The 21,841-nt window shown below is 44.4% G+C and overlaps 1 protein-coding gene across 1 annotated transcript in view; it reads left to right on the top strand.

Annotated features, from left to right (window-relative positions):
* Nucleotides 1–21,841, top strand: part of Csmd2 (CUB and Sushi multiple domains 2) — a 607,037-nt gene that overhangs the window by 394,085 nt on the left and 191,111 nt on the right. The window contains exons 15-19 of the mRNA XM_012516868.2: nucleotides 3,636–3,830; nucleotides 16,230–16,368; nucleotides 17,161–17,348; nucleotides 18,019–18,207; nucleotides 18,393–18,509. Coding sequence (XP_012372322.1) covers nucleotides 3,636–3,830; nucleotides 16,230–16,368; nucleotides 17,161–17,348; nucleotides 18,019–18,207; nucleotides 18,393–18,509 — 828 coding nt within the window. The remainder of the gene's footprint in view (nucleotides 1–3,635; nucleotides 3,831–16,229; nucleotides 16,369–17,160; nucleotides 17,349–18,018; nucleotides 18,208–18,392; nucleotides 18,510–21,841) is intronic.

The raw sequence follows: 21,841 nt of genomic DNA, 5'->3' as shown, positions 1-21,841 counted from the left end.
ACCTTCTTAAGACTCATAACCTCCAGAGCTTTCTATTTCTGTCTCAGTTACTCTTCTTTCATTGGCGGGACAAAATACCCAACATCCAAAATTAAGAAAGGAAAGGTTTACTAAACTCACAGTTAGTGGAGGTTTCAGTCCTTACTCAGCTAGCTCCAAGGCAGAATGGCACATGGCAGAGGGCAGCAGTTTATGGTGGTGGAAAACAACAAAGCAGCAAGAGCAAATGGGAGGAGCAGCAGCAACAGTGGCTACAGAGAGCAAGTCTATCTCCCTTACATTGCATTCAGGCTATCTGCCCCAGGCCTAGTGTAGCACTCACACCTGTAATCCCAGCAGCACTTACACCCATAATCCCAGCACATCCGTGAATTAATCACAAAGTCGAGAAGTCTACCCCATGACTGCATGAGGCTTTGGTGGGGGGAACAACTAAACACAAACCATAACAATTCCCACATCCAGCAACAGGAAGAAGTAGAGCCCAGTTCTGTCTTTCCTACTCCTCCATGCCCAATCCTGGTTTTTGGTTTCTCTGTCCTGCACAGGGAATAGTCTCTGATAAAGCTTATTAAATGCTTTTGGAATGGAAAGATTCATGAATGGTTCCATGTTCTTTCCTACTCCAGGCAAAATGGGAAGAGCAAGCCCAGGGAAGCCTACTGATCCAGGATGCAAAGGCCAAGAATTCACTGAGGGGAAGTTCAGGGCAAAAATGGAGGCTTGCTGTATCCAAAGAAATCAAATATTAATAAAACTGAGATTTCCAGGAAAGAAGCAGATCTGTAGTCCTTGGCAGAAAGAGGCCCTAGGCTGGAGATAGCTTGGTGGTCTAAGCTCCTATCTGGCAAGCACAGGGACCCAGGTTCAATCCCCAGTATCACATGCCATGCCAGGCCCAGAACCCTGGGTGTGCCATGCTGGCCACTGAAACTGGGTGCGGTGATGCACACCTGTAATGCAGCACTGGGGAGGCTGAGACAGGAGGATCACTATGAGTCCAAGCTGCCTAGAGAGACCCTGTACCGAACAAATAAGAGAGAGGAAGGAAGGAAGGAAGGAAGGAAGGAAGGAAGGAAGGAAGGAAGGAAAAGAAAGAAGAAAGAAACAAAGAAAAACCAGCAAATTGCTCAGCAGATTAAAGCACCTGCAAGCAGGCACATGGGCCGGGGGTTCAATCCCCAGGCCTGCCATGCCAGCCCTGTCCCCGAGGCATGCTGAGATGGCAATTGAAACTGGGTGTGGTGGTGCATGCCTGTAATCCCGGGTGTTGGGAGGAAGGCAGAAAGGCAAGCAAGCAAGCAAACAAACAAGAAAGAAAAGAAGGAAGGAAGGAAGGAAGGAAGGAAGGAAGGAAGGAAGGAACGAAGGAACGAAGGAAGGAAGAAGCAAGCCCTAGGCAGCCCAGAGGGCAAGCTCTACATGCAAGTTAGCAGACCGATCTGAGGACCAGCATGCCCTAGCATTTCTATCCAAGGTGTCCCCATCATGGTCAGAACAATACATATCCAACATGTGAATACTCGAAAACTGGGACAGGTCAAAATAGAAATGATAATTGCCACCCAAAATCTCACACCCAGAAGGGATCCTTGCCAACACTTGGGGAACACAATTACAGCAAACAGATATTTTTCTATACATTTATACAAATAGGCAGCTGGATGGAAAGAAAGAAATCATTTTTAAAATCTGGACCCCATCCCGGGCCTACTAAATTAGAATCTCTGAGCATACAAGGCCTTAGACTCTACATGTTTACAGTAGAGAAATGGAGTTCTACACAGCCAGCTAAGCAGGAGTCCTTGGATAAGTGTTGGGAACTTGCCCAGCCTTTCCCTGAAGTCTTCAGTACTTTCCCTCATCTCACCCAGTGATCATGTATCGTCAGTTTTATCAGGTGTCACCTTCTCTTCTTGCTTTTTCCTTGTGTGACCTGAACTCAGTGTCCCTATAACGAGCTTCCACTCCTAGAGCTCCTGGGAGTCAAATCAATCCTTCCCACACATGGAGCACCATGGACAAGGATGACAGTAACGGCTGTTTACTAAGCACCTATCGTGAACCAAGCACAGCTGCTAGGCTCACGGTGGCGCTGCACTGGCCAACTTCTGTTCCTTCTCAAATGCCACGACCTGAGGTTCAAGCAGGTACACAACAGTAGGTAGGGTGAAACACTTCACCTAAGAGGTTTTGCTCCAGGATGTCCACATCCCTGCCATGCCCATTCCTGTGCATGTACATGTGTGTATATACACCTGGGTATTGGTGTGTAAGACTGACAGCATTTGGAACAGAAAACCACTGACCTTCTAGACCCCAGCACCACTAGTATCTCCCCTAGCCTCTTCTCTCTGTTGAGGAAAGGATGTGGTCATGTTCTAATGAAGAAAGGGTGGGAGACTGAGTCTGGGCCTCCAGCAGGATCTGAGTGGTGAGGCCTGGGACAGGATCACTCTCATTGTCGCCACGTTGGAGGCACAGTGGCCGTCTACTGTACAAGGCTCATGAGTTGGAAGCTCTGCTGCCTCCAGCAGGGTTCAGCCACCTCTAAGACCACTTCTGTTTCTGAGTGTGCATGTGTTTCCATCCCTGGGGGGTTTCAGAGGCCTCTGCACATGACACAAGCCATGCAAATATGGAGCCTGGCCCACACGGGAAGGTGACCGTCCTTAAAACAGCACAAACATGTGGAAGGCCAGGGTCTAGAATCATTTTCGGTGAATACTTTGATGCTCCTTGTGGAGGAAAGCTGGGAATGTGCTCGTGGAGATGTGGTAGGAAATAGTACCTTCCCAGATAGAGCAGGAAAGAAGAAAAGGAATTCGTTTTTAGGACCACTTACTGACTGTAAATGCTATCTATACACGTGCTCTCCTCTTTCCCATTCTTATCACCTTTCACTTCATTTCTTTCCCAGAATGCCACTGTAGGTGAAGTCAGACCCCTTATTATAGGACAGGAAACTGAGGCTCAGCAAGATTACATAAATTTCCCGAGACCGGTATAATAATGAGGCAAAACTTGATTAAATCTGAAGTACTCTCTCACTTTCCTCTCCCTGCTCACCGCAGTATCAGTTGCTTAAGCAGAGTGAGAAGCAGCCCTGACAAGAGGCTGGGGAGGGAAGGGAATAGCTCCAGACAGGGTTAATTCCAGGGCGCCTACTTTATGATGCTTAGTGCCGATTAGTGCCACAGGAGTGAGAACCACCTCGCCTGCAGCATAAATGATCCCATAACTGTCTAAAGTCAGGGAAGCGTGGAATGAATTTGACATGAAGAAGGCAGATCTGCTCCTCAACTGCACCGAGCCTCAGTTTCCTGATTTGTGAACTAAGGTAGCATGTACTTGACAGCATCGTGATATAATATAAATGAGCTAACAGGAAAACGCTTAGCTCACTGCCTGATGTGTGAACATCTATTAGGATGAAGTTGGATTAGGTGCTCAGGAAGGCACAAGGTCAAGTTCAACAAGCACGTGCTTTGCGCCCAGCGAGGTGGGTCAGTCATCACCAGCAGTCCCAGCTTCTAGACATCTGGCTTCCCCTCCAGCATGACATGCTCTTGGGACACGGTGGAGGTCTCAGGGTCTGCCTTCTGCCTAACTGCATCCTTGACCTCCATCCACAGCCTTCCGACACAATGAGTGCCCGGATCCTGGTGTTCCAGTAAATGGCAAACGATTTGGTGACAGCCTCCAGCTGGGCAGCTCCATCTCCTTCCTCTGTGATGAAGGCTTCCTGGGGACACAGGGCTCAGAGACCATCACCTGCATCCTGAAGGAGGGTAGCGTGGTGTGGAACAGCGCTGTGCTCCGTTGCGAAGGTACATTCCATGGGCTGTGGGGTGGGGGGCTGTCAGCCAGCCAGGCTCAGCAGGGGGAATGAGCAGCCATGACCACCTGATGGAAGTTCTGCATCCATCCATCCTCTCTCCAGGACTCAGGGCCACCCAGAGCCTTTGTGCTGGAATGGCGGGGTCTTTAGAGCATATATTTGAACATACAGATATTTGAATCATTAGCAGAGATTGAACGGGACAAATACTAGTTTTAGACTGGGAAGTATCAAATTTACTTATTCTTTTGGCTGGAATCCCTCACCATCACAACCATTATGAGCTCCAGTTCCTGGCTCCCCCCCAGGGACCCCTGTCACGCCACCTAGGGTTGGCAGTGAGGTGAACTCCCCAGCCTTCCCCATTGCCTGCCACTCTTTCCTTATCCACACGCTCATTTTCCCCCATTCTCTGAACTCTCCCCCATGGTCCCATTAAATGCTGCCTTGGCATCTTCATGGGCAATACAAGAGAAACCAGCCAGAGCACACACAGCTCAAAGCAAGGACTGGGCTTAAATGGCATCCGCTGGGTCCCACCCTGCTCAAGTTTGTCAGAAAGCAGCCCTCTGTTCCACTAAACTGCAGGCATTTAAAACACAGATGAAGCCTCTGAGAGTAGCAGTCTTGCAAATCTGTACCAAGCACAGAACCTGGTACAGAGTTGGTGTTCAATAAATATTTGGGCATAATGGATGCATATTGTGTGTCCCAAAGGTCCCTAAGGGAATGAGGGTGCTCCAGGAGGCAGCAGAAGTTTTTCTTCCTCCTAAGGGGCAGAAAGCTTTGTCTTATGTCCTATGAAGGGCCAAGGATGAGACCTAAAAGACCTTTCTACTTATTCAGTTTCAATCCAAAATCTGAACAGCCAACTGGCCACAAGTGGGAGGGTTCAGGAAAGGAAAGGGGTGGCACCTAAAAGCCAGCCTTGCTCCAAGCTGTGGGATGTGTGGGGAAGAGAAAACCACCCAGAATACACTGCGCCTGGTGGAATCGAGGGACTTCCAAGTTGAAGGAGGCGAGGCTGGCATCCTGGCAAGTTGCCATTTCTCTGGGAGTCTTTGTCATTTTAGCTGAAAAAGAAAATAAAAACAAAGATAATAATAAGCTGTCCCTGCCAAGGGCCAGCCCAGGCATGGAGTGAGCATTTATAAGTGTTAGCAGTGTTTTCCCTGGTGTCTATTCTCAAGGTAGGGAATCTTCTTTGGCCTCGGGTCCCCATTCCCAAGCATAGTGTTTGACACTTGGTAGGTGTTCCATCAAAACTAGTAAATACATCACCAAATGAATGACTGAATGAATGACCTTTAACTCGTGGTGAGCAAGCAACTTGACCACTCTGTGCCTCAGTTTCCCCATCCATCAGGATCACATGACCTGGAGACCTTCCATCAGTGTGGCTGTGATGTGCACCAGTAACATGAATGAGCAGCCATGCCCAGTACAGACAGATCAGCAAGGGTTGGCTGGTGGCATTATTCTAGCTTGCTTCTAGCCGTGTCCTCATGGGACCAATCAATTAGTATTCACTCCACTTGGGGTACATGCTCTATGCTTTCAACAGTAGGCATCTGAAATGAAGGCAGCCTGTTGGAGACCCTGACTTGGCACAGGGGGCCTTCACAATCTTCTCAGGGATGGGTCTTTCCTGCCAACTCAGTTTTGGGGACCTGGGGAGCAGCACATCAGACAGGCAGAAAGCCAGATGCCACCCAGAGAAGCCAAACCCTTGGACTGAACCCCTGAGAACCTTCCCTCCTCAGCCCACTCTTTCTTTTGTCCAGACCTGGGAAGAACCCTGCTTTGTGATTAGCATCTTTGTCTTCCATTTTTTTTTTCCTAGCTTTGTTTTTGATTAAGTGTCCCCACCTTGTGGACAATTAAATGCACAAACTAATGGTCTTTTAGAAAATCTTTTAATATATGCTAAGAGACACTTTGCTTTTGAGAGGCTGTAATAGGACATGGGAGAAAATGGCTTCTCCTAAATTTAGAAAGGAGGAGGATCTTCAGGCAGATGGGAAGCAGTGGTAAGGGGCAGGCAAACATTTTCTTAAAGGGCCACAGAAGAAATATTTTTGACCTTGATGTTTCTACTCAACTCTACCATCACCATGTGACAGCAACCTTAGGCCACATATGTGACTGGGCTAGATTTGGCCCAGAACCAGTAGTTTGATAACCATAGATCTAGAGTTCAAAGGAGGTGGGAGTGACATCCATAGGTTTACATTAAAAATGTCCTAAGGCAAACTTCCAAGGGGTAAAGGCCAACTACCTGGGATTGCCTGGCTAACCCCACCTTCACCTCTTCCTTGTCTTCCTTTTAAGAAAGAACCAAGAAAGCACACTGTATCACACAAATGTTTTGTATAGCACCTCTTCCATCCTAGGAAGGTGTTGCAGGTATGGTCATTCTGGGGCCTAGGAGTTTAAGTCCCTTGCCAGACAGAGTCCTCCCAACTCACAAGCAACGGAGCTGCAGTCCACACCCACACTTTCTCTCCTGTCACTATATCCTTGCCCTCTATCACTCAAGAGAGTATGACATCAAATGCGTTCGTGAGAAACTTAAAAGCACCTGCAAATTCAATGAAAGGTGAGCTTTCTGCTTTCTTTGTCCCAATAGAAAATTAAAACAGAAAGAAACATATTGTCTATCTCAGCAGACAAAGGAGGCAGGACACCACATTAGAGCCTCAGAAACTGGCAGCATAAAGCAACATGACAGCAGTGAGACAAAACGTATTAGTTATGACAATAGACGTAATTAAACTCCCTATTAAAAAACAGACTTCCAAACTGAGTTTAGGGGGAAAAAAATCCTGCGTATAAGAAATGCACATGAAAAAGGAGATAAATGATCTACAATGAGAGTATTTTCCTTGTTCTTAATGCTAAAGGGAATACTTGTGCTTGAAAAAGTTTCAAACAATGCACAAGTATGAGAAAGTTCAAAGTAAAATGCGCGCACACACACACACACACACACACACACACACTTCCCAGAGGAAAGTGGTTTAAGAGTTTGGTGTCAAAAAAAAACTCCACATACATCACATGTGTGACTTTTATATTCAAAGGAAAGAAGTCTTGTAGAAAAGAAAAAAGATCATCCCTCCTTACTCCCTCAGGGAAGCTAAGTGAGGCTGTAGCTCCTATAATGTCTGAGGAAGAATTTGAAGACTTCTGTTGTGTTCCTGACATTATTTCATGTAATCTTCTTGTCACTCGTAGGAGAATGATACTATTATGCTTTATACATGAGAAATCTAAGAACCAGCGAGGTGAATTGACTTGCCCCAAATCACTCAGCTCTTATTAAATAAGCACTTATTTTGCACTGTACACTAGGCCATGTGCTTGGCATATATTGTCCTCTTGAGTCCTCATGAAAAATCTGTGAGGTAGGTATTCTTATTGTCACTTCACAGAACAGGATATTGGGACAGGGGGTGAGATAGCCCAGCTGACTGAGAGCCTGCTTAGGCAAGTACAAGGATCAAGGTTTGATCCCCGGCACCACATGCGGTGCCAGCCCCACCCGCAGGCATGCTGAGCCGGCCACTGAGACCGGGCATGGTGGCACATGCCTGTAAACCCAGCAGTAGGGAGGCTGAAAGCAGGAGGATCACTATGAGTCCAAGCTGCACAGTGAGACCCTGAACCAAATATATTAGAAGAAAAAAGAAGAAAATAATAAGCTATTGAAGCAGAGTGGTGGAGTCACTCGCCCACGCTGCACAATCGTGTGCATGACAGTCACATCCCCAATCCCCTTTTGCTGATTCATCACTTCTTGAGCCATCACTTTTAATCCCATTCAAGTCCTAAGTTCCTTTTGCCTTCATTTAATCACAAAATGATGGAGGATGAGGTGCTTAAGCACTTAGCGGAAGTGAGGGCTGGAGGTAGTAGGAAGCCACACTTCCAGGTGCAAGGCTAAGAAACTCTAGGGTCACTGTGGTCAGAGGAAAGGGCTTTCACTACCTCTGTTCATTTATACTGAGATCCTGTGTACCATTCAGCAGTAGTGGCCAGAGTGGGCATTGCCACACTTCTGAAGTAGCTAGAAAGTAAGTAAGGCTCTGGAAGCAGAACCCAGGTGTAGCTTCAGCTCAGCCTCTTCCCAGCTGTGGTGCCTCAGCCAAGCACTCCGATAGGCTGTGGTGAACAAAGACATGCCAAGCAAGTGCACAGAAAATCCAGGGTCTGGCACACTGGGAGGACTCTGACTTTGTTCTTTGCATTGTTCTGTTCTGTCACCATTTCTAATTTCTCTTTCCCTTGCACAACATTAGCATCCGGGGTTGGGAGGAGGTGGCTTATTCTTTACAAGGAGCAGCCCTAAGTGGGAAGCCAGTGTACTGGTCAGCTAGGGTTTCTGTAACAGAATTCCACAGGCTGTGAAGCTTAACCAGGCAGCATTTATCCTTTCACAGTTACAAAGGATGGCAGTCTAAAGTGAAAGGCTGGCAAGGTTGGCTTCTCCTGAGGCCTCTCTTCTTGGCTTATAAGTGACAGCTGTCTCCTCACCAGGTTCTTTCATGGCCTTTACTCTGAGCACATGCACCCCAGCACCTCTTCTTCTAATAAAGACCCCCGTCCTACTTGATTAGGAATATATCTTTATGTCCTTCAAGACTATCTCCAAATACAGCCACATTTGGGGTTAGAATTTCAATCTATGGGCTTGGGGAGAACACATTTCAATCTATAACACTGTCTCTCTGTCTTAGTTACTTTCTCATTTCTCAGACAAAATACCCAGCATGCACCTCTTAAAGGAAGAGAGGATTACATTGGCTCACAAATTGTGGAGGCTTAAGTCTGTAGTTAACTGGTTTCAAGACAGGGCAGCAGGTTCAGCAAGATAGCTCAGCAGACTAAAGTGCCTGCTTAGGCAAGCTTAGGCAAGCACAGGGACTGTGGTTCAATCCCCGGCATCACATGCTGCACCAGCCCCACCCCCAGGGCAGGCTGAGCAGGCCAAAGTCTGGGTGTAGTAGTGCATGCCTATAACTCCAGGGCTGGGAAGGCTGAAAACAAGAGGATCACCATGAGTTCAAGCTGTGTAGTGAGAACTTGCAACAACCAAGTACATAAAACAAAAAAAAAACAAAACAAAAAAAAAAGATAGGGCTGCATGACAAAGGGGCATGGCTGGAAGGAAGCAGTGCACAATCACGGGAGGAAGTGGGAGATATCTATATCACCTTTCTAGCCACACCTCAGTGACCCGCCTCTTCCCACCAGCTCCCTCCCAACATCACACCCAGCTCTAAACCCATCAGTGGACTACCCAGAGTTGCACACCCAATTTCTCTGATTGCTTCTGTGAGTGGTTGTTTAACATGATCCCCTCTCTCTTTTATTTCCTGGATTGGCAAGAAGATCTTGAAACTTATTCTACTGAGCCATCTCCCCGGCCCAGATCTTGAAACTTAATCAATTTCAAGTTTCAGTTTTGGGCTGTAACATTTTATAGACAGGGCCTTGTGTCTCCATCAGAGACATATAATGACTGATTGCATCTCTTTTGGGGACATTAAGAGCCATCTATCATAGCTTAGAGATTGCAAAATGGTAGCATTTTATCATTTCCACTTTATAAACTGCAATATTTAAAGAAAAGTTGTCCTTGTCGGCTATTTCCTCTAAGGTATAGTCCATAAAGGAAAGACATGAGAGATACTTTATTATTTTCCTTTATTTATGTATTTAAGGCCATCATAGTTATTATTCTAACTGATGTTTAGACTGTACCATTAACTAACAGGAGCCTTTGGAGATGGTCCAACCTCATCTTGTACATTTTCTGCCCTGACTTGTCATCAGTAGTTTCTCCAAGAAACTCCAGCTCCTTTTAGTGGAAATTGGTGTTTAAGGGCCGAGGTGATAGCTCAGAGGCATAAGTGCTTGCCTAGCGAGTGGAAGGTCCTGAGTTCAATCCTGGTGCCAAAAAAAAGAGGAAATTGATGTATAGAACCTGGACATGGACGGTGCATATTAGTCAGGGTTTTATTAAAGAAACAGATACAATACAAGATTCACAAATATATTAGAGATTACAATGGTCAGCCACAGAGTTGGATGAGGAAGGCTGCAGAGGGCGTCTGCACACTGGAGACCAAAGGTTTCAGCCCAAGGTCTGGAGCTCAGTGCAGCATCCCATGAAAGTCTGGATGAGAAGGCTGATGGAGTCAGAAGGCTGTGTCAGAAGGCTGAAGAGTCTAGACCAGAAGGATGAGGGCTCCAAGGTGGAAGCTGAAGAGTTTGCGCTAGCAGTCAGAAGACGACTTCTGAGCTGAAGGTGAAGACCGGAGCTCCTTTGAAGAACAGAAGCAAGTCCATCCTTCCTCATTTCCCCTTAGGCTGTCCAGGTGCTGATCTGCCCTAGGGCAGGTCCTCTACACTCTAGGGTGTAGAATTGCTGAACCAATTTAGTTAAGGTTCTAAACTTCTCAAGTTGACACAATTAATCAACCATTAAACATTGTTTATTATTGTTGAGTTAGTCCTTGTTTCTAAGCCTTTTTAATGAACACAGGAAATGGGTTTTTTTTAAATACATCTTGGATTCATTTTAAAAACAAGAACATTTTTTACCTTAACTTTCTTGATATCCTATCTGCATCTCCTTTCACTCTTGCTAAATATCTAAGCTCCCTGCAGCACCATTATGACTTCCTATGTCATAATACATACTGAAGAATCTTAGCATAGAATTTTCAGTACTACTGACAACAATATGATTACAAAAATAATCCCATTGATCATCATCATTATCATTTTCAGTTACTTCTGTTCTTATATTCTCTAGGGCTAGGTTATCAAATTACTCCATTTGAAAATCTCTGTAACTAGTTTCAGCATATGTGATTACGTTACCAACTTACTCAATATTGTATGCATGTTTAGTAATTATATTGAATTTCATCTTTTTAATTATGTAAAATATTTACAGAGCTCCAAAGTTAAATCTATTTTTAAAAAAGGTATATTCCAGAAAAGTGTAGCTTCCAACCCTATCCTTCCTGTCCTATTTCTTTCCCCTTGCCATGGGTAATATTGTCAGTTTTCTATTTACTTTTTCCTTGGATGTTAATCTGAGTGACTATTAACACACTAATATTAATTTAACCTTAGTATTCTTTCTTAGATAGTGGAATCATACAATTACACATTCTTCTGTATCTTCCTTCTATTCATTTACTATATTCTGGGGATCTCTACATGGCATTACTTAGCATGTTCTTCATTTTTGTTCTATAGCTGCATAAACAGTCCATTTTATTATTTACCCTTGTCTATTCAGTCAGAGCCTTATAGTTGCACGACTATTTCCATTCTATTGCTTTATCTGTTAAAAATAGTGCTTTCTTGTGTAGCCTTGTATACATATGTGTTTTCTTCACATTTTACCAGTATAACTTTGGGATAGAGTTCTAGAAATAGAATTGTTATGTTAGAGAGTAAACGAATATGAATTTTGCTATATATTACCAAATTTCTTTCCACAGGAGGGGTGCTGTTTTATATTTCTACCAGAAAGATACCAAAATTCCTAATTTCTTACAACTTTATGTGCCATCCAACTTTTGGTCTTGCCATGCGGGTGGATGAGAAATAATATATCACTGTTGTCTTAAAATATATTTTTTTATTAAAACTGGACTGGAGCATCTTTTCAGATATTAAAGAGATTCCTGTGTTGCACATAGAAATCCTCACCCATGAGATCCTTTCCTGGTAACTACCACTCTGAAGTATGAGATGAAAAAATGCAACAATAAAGAACTAAGTGAATAAAGAGGTTACCTGACAAGCTGATGAGTACAGGAAGAGATTAATTAGATATTACTTTAAGGACCAGCCAGATAGCTCTGCTTAGGCAGATGCAGGGACTTGGGTTCCATCCCTGGCATGCCATGGTGGCCCTACCCCTGAGGTGCACTGAGACAGCGATTGAGACTGCACATGGTGGTGTGTGCCTGTAATCCCAGTGTTTGGGAGGCTGAAAACAGGAGGATCACTATGAGATCTGATCTGTGTATTGAGACCCTGTAGACCCTGTACTAAATACAAAAAAAGATATTACTTTTTTATTTATATTTTATTTTGATGGTACCAGGCATTGAACTCACAACCTTGCACTTGCCAAGCAGGTGCTTATTCTGCTGAGCTATCTCCCCAGCCCTGATACTACTTTAAAATAAGAGACAAGCCACTTTTTCTGTCACTGAGACAAATTATCCGATGCCTTCCACTTAAAGAGAGACTTATTTTGACACACAGTTTCAGAAGTTTCTGTTCAGACTCCTCAAGTTCATATGCAGAAAATGGCATGGTGTGAGGGCCTAGTGAAGGACAGCCACTCACATCATGGCAGCCAGGAAGGAGAGAGTGCAGAGAGCAGGTAGGGAGTAAGCTACATCCTTCTGGTCATATCCCCAGCGACTCACCTACTTCTTTTTGGTGCAACCTGACCCCATTTCTTCACAGCAAATCAGTTATATCACTGGCATGTTCCAGCCACCTTCCAAAAACCCCACCTCTGAGCACATAAGACCTTTGATGGGCATTCTCCTTATAAACTATAACATTCCACCCCTGGTCCTCCAAAAGATTTATGAAAAATGTAGTAGTCCCTCTCTAGGAATCACCAAAGCATTCATTTCAGCTTTGCTGAAAAGTCCATATCCAAAGTCCCCCCTCTGAAAGTCATTGCAAACTCTCAGCTATGAGCCCCTGTAAAAAAAAATCACCAAGAAAATTAAATATTGCCAACATATAATGGCATTGGCTAAGTATTCCCTCCTCAAAAGGGAGAAAGGGAAGATAGAAAGAAACTTGGACCAAAGCAAGAGCAAAATTCATCAGAACAAACATTAAATCCTGTGGCTTCATGTCCATCACTTGGGGCAAGTTGTGGTAAGATGTGAACTTTCAGGGGCTCCACCTCTAAGACAGTGATGGTTAAAGCCCTGTGGCTGCTCTCTTGGGCTGACTTAACTAATTTCTTTCTGCTTTTCTCAGCACATGTTTCTGACATCTCTAACTTCCTCGGGGATCCACGGCACTTTAAGTTTCACTGACATAGCTGCATGCACTCCCCTTGAGTAGAGGCACACCGCCTAGCCTTCCAGGTCTTCTGAAATCTGAGTGAAAGCCTTCAGAACTTCACAACTCATGCATTCTACTGTTTTGTGCAAAGTTCTTGGCTCCTTTTTAATTCTAAACTTTTCAAAAACCAAGTTCTCCTTATCCAAAACTGTATAGGCCCAATTTTCCAGTCCCCAGCTTCACAAGCACCTCCTTTCTGGCCATCAGCAAAAAAATTTCAAATTATTCAGCTCTGCTTATTGGTTTTACCTCTCATGCTAGATATGGATAAAAGCCACCAACAGCCACCCATACCACAGCCTCAATAATGGGCTCAACTCCTCCCACAAACCAGTTCCAGAGGCTTCTAAGCTGCACGGCCAGGTATAGTCACAGAAACAGTCCAAGCCTCAGTACCAAAATTTGTCTTAGTCACATTACTCATCACTGGGACATAATAACTGACACCTACAACTTGCAAGGGAAGATTTTCTTTTGTCTTATAGTGTCAGAAGTGTCTGGCCATGTTCAGCAGGCTCAAGTGCAAAAACTAAAAAAGTGGAAGGACTGTGGCTACTCAGATCCTTGCAGCTTGGAAGCAGAGTGACAGGAATAGAGAGAGAGATAAACCCTTCCATGTCATGCCCTCACTGACCTTCCTCCTCCAGCCAGACCCCACCTCCTAACAGTAAATCAGCTTCATCACATTTGAAAAGCACTATCTATGAGTGTATGAGCCTTTGGGAGACATTCTCAGTCTAAACCGTAACTAGTAGAAGAATTTGAATTTCCCTCTCTGGAAATTTAAAATAGAGGTGGTTTTAAAAAAAAAATATATATATATATATATATATATATATATATATATGCACTGAATGGAGAGTAACACCACAGGCAGTAGTGACTGTTTAGTCCATAGCTTCCTGGAAATTAATGAGAAGATCACAGGTCAACAACCAGAGGGTACAGCCTGTGCTGAACTGGAACCAAGAAAAAGTCCCGACTCAATTCTGAGACATGGTCTACCTGCATGAAAACATGAAATATAGCAACAGGCGAGCTCCTCACTTCCAAGTTCAAATATGTCCAAGAAAGGAAAAGAGAAGCATGTTAGGAAGTACAAGCTAATAGGAGATGGGTTTTTAAAAATTGGCTATTCCAGAAGTGACAATATGCATACATAACTTATTCTCTCAGTGTTTGATATAGGTGCTATGTTAATTACTTGTTTTCCCAAAGCCTTTAATTCATTTTTTTTTAAAAAAGTGTAGAAATCCCCTTCTATAAAATGAAGGTAATAATGTGTGTGGCAACAGGCTCTTGTCACAAGGATAATCCACATTTGGCCCTGACATGTATTAAGCTCTCAGTAGACTTGAGCTCATTACTGTTCACCTTGAGTGTACTATGTTGTGTACCATGGGGGGATTTAGATACAGAGATCTTGGGGTTAATCTCTGCTCTACTTCATTAGCTTTGAGATCCTTGTAGTCTTTACCTATTTGTCCTTGAATTCTGCCTCTGTAAAAAAAAAAAGGGCTAAAAATGTCATAAATGAGATGAGAGATACACATAAAGCAACTAGAAGATTAAGTCATCAGTGTGAGTTGACTATATCCACTAAGATTATATTATCTTCTTTGTGTTAAATTTCCTATTACAACTTCCTGTGAAGAATGCTTGACAATTATTTTAGGTAATTCCAGAAGGTTATGCAAATGAGGGAAAGATGAGATTCATTTGATTGTGTCTTATGAAACATTACTTGGAGAAATCTACAAAACTTTGGGAAGAGATGAGTGATGTGTAGCTCCCTATGTCAGTCTCAGTGCTGTTTAGTTTTCACCCCAGTTAGCTCTGTAAGAAGACACCCCAAAAGAAACTGAGGTTCCTTTCAGATTGGAAGTGCTTAGTTTATGATTTCTGGTTCTGCGCTGTCTACCCAAGTCTAAATCCAGACTCTATGACTTGCAAATCCCAAGTTACTTAACATCCAGAAGTGACAGTTTTCTTACAAAATAATAATAGTGCCAACCTCCAAGGAGTGTTTGTTTTGGGAAGAATGAACATGATTATATGTGCATCTAATGCTGATGTGGAGCCAGCACTAAGCCGGTGACAGTGGGGCTGACAGTGAGGCAGCCTTGATGGTGAGTGGCACCCTCATCCTCATCATTAGTTTTGGGAAAGTGTCAGAGTGTACTGGGTTAAGCTTATTAACAGACAACCCTCTCAATCTCTGTTGCTTAAACACTGGATTATAGACCATTCAGCTATGGGTTTAACATAGTTCACTGGGGAATCTTCTCTGCATGGTCACCTCAAGACCCATGTGGATCAGATGGCATCTTGACATCTGCTTCCAGTTACTGAGTCAGGAGGTAAAAAGTTAGCAAACTGCACGGTCCCTTACCATTCCTGTATGGGCATGACATGTATCCCTTCTGCTCTCATTGTGTTGGGTTAAGGGATCCCTTGGCTTTGCATAATTTCAAGGGGGTGGGGCAATGAAGGCCACAATATGCCCTGAAGAAGGAGCACTGGAGGAGATTGGTTGACCTTCCCCAGGGTCAGAGTCTAGGTGCCAGAAGAGGCAGATAGGTTAGATAGGGTAGGAAGATGCAGATGCAAGTGGGGAAGCTGAATGACAGTAGAAATGGGTAGAAGGAGCCTGAGGGGTTAAGCAAACAGGCTTTGGAAGAGCAGAAACTGCTGGGAGGTATGTGGAGACCTGCCAGTGTCTTGTGAAGTTCCTGCCCTGGGCTGTATCCATCCATCCTTTTGTTCATTCATTTATGCATCCAGCCAATAGTCATGGAGGGAGAGCTTTGTGCCTAGTGCTGTGCTCCAGTCTGGAGATGCCAAGTAGCAGAAGGCAAAGCACCTGTAGCACCTGAGCTGAGCAGAGTCCTGCCTGCTCACTCCCGGTTGTGGTTGAGAGGAGCTGGGTTGGGCCAATGCCTCTGGCTCAGGCCTGACAACTAAGTGAGGAACAAAGAAAAAGCCAGTGTGACCCAAATATTATCTGTTCTCCAGCCTTCTAGAATGACAAAAGGATTTTTAAAAGATTCTTTTCATTTCTCCCCTCCATTCTTTAATAAACCCCCAAATGATATAACTAGATATAATTATAAAAGTCCCAAAAGAAAAAGCTCCCAGTTTATGTAATTTTCCATAACAACAAAAACAATCCTTGTCGGCTGACACATTTTGTAGAAATGTTTTTGTTTGTTTGTTCATTCATTTGTCTGCAAGCGAGCCCTTCTCTCCTTCTGTTCCCTAGCTCCCTGCGGTGGTCATCTGACTTCGCCCAGTGGTACCATCCTCTCTCCAGGCTGGCCTGGCTTCTACAAAGATGCCCTGAGCTGTGCCTGGGTGATTGAAGCGCAGCCAGGCTACCCTATCAAAATTACCTTTGACAGGTGCTTGGAACCACTGCTTCTGGGAAGGGGCTGCGGGAGGAGGTTGGCAGAGGGGGAGGTTATACTGTGGGAGGGAATCCAGACCACGTCAGGGACTGACATCCATCCTGAAATGTTAGCAAGTTCAGGGAACAATGCAGCCCACTGCTGTGTGGAGACTGACCTCATGGGCTTTACCTTTACGCGTGGTTTGTCCTGTCAGGGGGTTGGGTCCAGGAGATGGCTGGGATGTCACTTGGCACCCAAACCCCTTGCCTCTCCTAACTTCCAAGGGGGGAAGAGTAGTAGACAAAATGCTGTCGGGCATTGTCCAAAGCACTAGCATGCAAAAAGCAACCTGCTCCTTATTTCTTATATGAAATGTGGTCTCTCTGGCATCAATCTTAAATCCACTTTGACTTGTCCTCCACTTATGTTCAAGGGCTCTGGGGAAATAGGCAGGAAACCATGAATTCAAACTTCTTCCAGAAAACATATTCGTGGCCTGAAGAAAGTCTTCAAACTTTTCGGTAGGGGGCCAGATAATAAATAAAAGGGACCACTTCCAAATCTGTTGCATGTTCTTTATTATCTTCTTTTTCTTAAAACTTTTTACAAAAGTGAAAGCCAGTCTTAGCTCTCCAGGCCGTAGATCAAATGTGGCCCTGCAGCTTTAGTTAATAGACCCCTTACATGGAACATTGCAATCCCCTGGAGGCTCATCACTGTACCTGGGGCAGGCGGGGCTTTTGTCATTTGCAAATTAGGAAGCCTTGGGTTTCTCAAGAAATCTTCATTTGCATCATTTGGCAGATTTAAAACCGAAGTCAACTATGACACACTGGAAGTGCGAGATGGACGAACATATTCAGCACCACTGATTGGAGTTTACCATGGGACCCAGGTCCCCCAGTTCCTCATCAGCACCAGCAACTACCTCTACCTCCTCTTCTCTACTGACAAGAGTCACTCTGATATTGGCTTCCAGCTCCGCTATGAGAGTGAGTCTTTAGGGGGAGGTACAGAAAGGTGGGTAGCAAGGCTGGCCCAGGGAAATGAAAGGACCCAGGTTCTTGCCTTTGGGAGGTGCCTGGTTGTTCTTGGCCTCTCTCAGGAACCCGGAGAGCTAAGAGTTGCCCATGACCTCTGTGCTAGGCTGTACATGCGCACCTCACAGCTTCTTCTGAGTGTTACCAAGAGGGGTACTCTGAGGACAGTATTTGACCATGAACTTGAAGTAAAATAGCATCTCTTGATCACGCTCACTCTGGGATCATCATCTGTGTTCAGCCCCTCAGTGGAAGGGAGCAATGTCACTCAGTTCTTTGTAGGCTGAAATAGAAAGTTAGAATCAAAAGCACCACCAGGACAAGGTCATTTTCTGACTCTTGCTTGTGTCCCTCAGTCATAGCACTGGGCTCAAGCCACAGTGGACACTCAGAAGTTGTTTGCTGAATGAAAGAACCGAGGAGAAACTGATTAAGCCAGCTTATCTAGCTTAGAGAAAGGTCCTCAAATGCTCCACAAATTCCAGCAGTCCCATATAACAAGTTGGTGATTGGCAGCTCCAGCTTCCTATGAATCTGGGCCTCTGCTCCCTTTCTCTGTGATCCAACCTGTGCAGGAACAGTGTATGCTGTGTTTTCTAGCAGTAGCCTCTCTCTTCTTCAGCCATAACACTGCAGTCAGACCACTGTCTGGATCCAGGGATACCTGTCAATGGCCAGAGGCATGGCAATGACTTCTACGTCGGTGCTCTGGTGACCTTCAGCTGTGACTCAGGCTACACCTTAAGTGATAGCGAGCCCCTGGAGTGTGAGCCTAACTTCCAGTGGAGCCGGGCACTGCCAAGCTGTGAAGGTGAGACACATGTTAGGGGCCTGGAAGGTGGAGGTTCTTTCCCTGCCTTAAAAATTCAGGGGGCGGAAGGTCCTACCCCATAAGTGAGGGTTGAGAGTTTGAGTGGAGTACGGTTGTTGGGTCTCAGAATGATCGTGAGCTTCTGGAACCATTCTGGTCTTTCACTGCCCTCTTCATGCCTGCAGCTCTCTGTGGTGGTTTCATTCAAGGCTCCAGTGGGACCATCCTGTCACCAGGATTCCCTGACTTCTACCCCAACAACCTGAACTGCACCTGGATCATCGAAACATCACATGGGAAGGGTGAGTGTCTAGGCCTATGGCAAGTATTAGAAAGTGACCACAATCATGGCCCCAAGACCCTCAGGTTATGGTAACCTCCATGACGATTTCCCTATAAGGTGACATATATACTTAGTGTGAATTTTTCTCCCACCAAGAAAATTCCAGAACTTTCTCACCTCTTTGAGTCATAGAACTTGTGCAGTAAATGTTGCTGAGTATCTAGACTTTCCATGCTGAAGAGATCTTACTGGCTTACCAATCATCAAATCCCACTCAGTATAGGAAGCCTCTCTAAACTGCCTCCCATAAGATGACAACACACCCTCTATCTACACACCTCTTTGGTGGTGAGAGCACCAACTCAGTCCACAGAGATTTCTTATCATTTTTATAATTCTGTCTCCTAATAAGCTGTTCAGTGTCTCTGAGACCTTTGTCCCTGTGCTGTGTCCTGGAGGAACTTCCAGTGGAGCTGGGTGCTGCTTTGCTCCCTCTTCCTGCTCTCCTCACATTCTGACCACACCAAGCCTCCTCCTGCATCGTGCTGCCCATCCTCGGGTGCCATGCACTCCAATTCCTCACCAGCCTGCACCACTGTCACAGCTTACCTAGCATAAGTGGCCTTTGGTAGGCCAAGTTCAAAGTAATGGTGCTAGTTATAAATGAACGTTAGCTAACAAACCCTTTTATCTGACAAATATTCATTAAATGTCACCATGTGGCAGACACTAAGGCCTGGGCTTGGCAGGAATCACACAGATCCAGTCTCTACTCTCAAAGCTTCTTCTAAGGTTCATCTTTTTTTTTTATATTTATTTATTTTTATTTATTACATTTATTTATTGTGTGTGTGTGTGTGTGTGTGGCCAGCTCAGCCCACCAGGGGGCGGGTCTGGCTGGCATGTGGTGCTGGGGATCGAACCGCGGTCCCTGTGCTTTGCCAAGCTTGTTTCAAGTAGGTGCTTTAGACCACTGAGCCATCTCTCCAGCCCCCTAAGGTTCATCTTTTGCCCTCTTGCTCTTCAGCAAGTACACTAGTACACTAGCCAAGGCCCACTCTAGAGGTCTTGATTTTCTTAGCTGGGTGTAGAAAGCAGGCATCTCTTTCTTCAGAATACTTCACCAATAATTCTGATACTTGCCTTTAATTAAGAACCTCTGATCTGAAAGTTTTTTAAAAGAAGCCAGGGGAAAAACTGAAATGGAAAGAGAGCCCAGATAGTAAAGTGAAATGGGCTAAGTAATGCTCACAGTGTGCTGGGAGCATAGGAGTGGCCAGCCTAATCAGTGCTGGGCAGCAAAGGGCCAGAAAGAGATTGCTTTGTTTGTAAGTGCACACACCTTTGATCACGTGATAAAGAGGTAGTTCAGTACAGGAGTAAAGTGTCACTTCAGATACACTGAAGAGAGGATGGATTATTTAATAAATGGCATTAAAACAGTGTGTGTAACTATTTGGAAAAAAAAATGGTAATGCCTAACCCATGCCTCCTCCATGCACTGAGCCACATGAATTCCAGCAGTAGAAAAACAGGGATAACTAACATCAACTGGGGATAAACCTTCAAGAGTAACATCAAAAGAACTCATAAAGGCAGAGGCTATAAGAGTCAATTAAGGGGGCTGGGGAGATGGCTCAGTAGAATAAGCACTTGCCTGGCAAGCTCAAGGGCTTGAGTTCAAGCCCCAGTTCTGCAAAAAAAAAAAAAGTCAGTTAAATAAAATTTTGATAGAATCTATGTTTAAAAAAAGAGTTAGCTGGGGATATAGTTCAGTGGCACAGTGCCTGCTTGGCAAGTGCAAAATCTTAAGTTTGATTCTCAGTACCAAAAAAAAAAATTCAAATGGTAAATGGGCAAAGAAGATTTGCAATATGTATAAGTAACTGCAGATCAGCAATAAAGAGCTTTTAAAACTCTTCAAAAGAAATAGGCTTGGCCCACTGGCCTGCAAAATGAGCTGGGGTTGTAAAGTAATGCTTCATAATTGATGAAAGACAAATTGAAAACCATTAACACTGCCAATAATTAACAGAATGCAATTTCAGCCTGTAATGAAACACTGTTTCTCTCGGCAAGTTATCAAAGAAAATCGTAACGTGGGGCAGGGGGGAGTGTGGGCTGCAAGTGGTCTCACTGCTGACCTGGTGGTTTGCGGTGGTCCGCCCTTTCCAGGGGGCAGCTTGAAGACCAGAATCAGAAGCCTTCCAAAGGCTCAGGCCTTTGGACCCAGCAATTCTGCTGACTGGAATGTCCCTGAGGAAAAGAAGTAAAATTGTACATCAAGATGTAGCTGCAAGCATGTCCACTACAGCATTTATTTATTATATTGAAAAATCAAGAACTGTTCAAATGTCCATCAGTAAAGAAATACCAAGTTAAGCATGCTACAGCCATAGAATGAAATACCAAGAAGCTATTGAAATGAGTAATAGAAAAGAATCTTTTCAGATCTATAGAGGTGTTGTAGTAAATTAAGCAACAAAGTTTTCTGAAAGAATAGATTATAATTGTACAACATAAACAAAAATATTTGTGTGGAAAACAGCCTGAAAAGATCTACCCCAAGATGTTAATACAGCAAATCCCTGACATACAAACATCTGAATTGCGGACTTTCACAGGTGTACTATAAAAAACTCACTCTGTCAGGAGCTGAGGTATAGCTCAGTGACCCAAGCACCTGCCTGGAAAGCACAAGGTCCTGAGTTTGATTCCCAGTACCAAAAAAAACAAAGAAAACAGAAGACTCACTTTTTCACATTACAAACAAATCCTACTTACCAATATTCTCTCAGAACATAATTAATTTGTAAACTTAGGACTTACTGTATTGATTTAATTGTACTCTCATCCTTTACCTCCTATTTTACATGTATAATATACTATTTATTTATTGTTTAGAATTAGAAAAAACACTTAAATATATATGGAGGGACCAAATATAACTTTTCCTCCAAAATTTGCTTTCTGGAAAAAATATTGGTCCCTCCATATATATTTAAGTGTTTCACCTTGGCCTTTATGGGGTCAGCCCTGGCCAGTGTGGCCCAGAGCTCCTTGGACCAAAGCAGGAACCTCACCTCGAGACAGTCAGGACTGCCATTGTTCCTGGAGGGAAACCCTGTGCTCACGATTTTCTGTGACTGAGCCTCTGACCTGGCCACACTGTGAGATTCCCCATGCTTTTCTGTGAGTGAGTCCCTGCCTGAACATCAGCATAGCTCAATGGCTACTTTCAAATGCTTATTAAATACCTGCACTAAGGAGTTCAGGGCACAGGGGTAGAGACAGACAGCTAAACCCGGGTCTCCTTGGCGCTTGGCCATTGTGTGATAGAGCACGGAGGCA

Source organism: Octodon degus, unplaced genomic scaffold, assembly GCF_000260255.1.
Source record: "Octodon degus isolate 3935 unplaced genomic scaffold, OctDeg1.0 scaffold00130, whole genome shotgun sequence".
In the NCBI taxonomy this organism is placed as follows: Eukaryota; Metazoa; Chordata; class Mammalia; order Rodentia; family Octodontidae; genus Octodon; species Octodon degus.
This window is presented reverse-complemented; position numbering and strand designations above follow the sequence as displayed.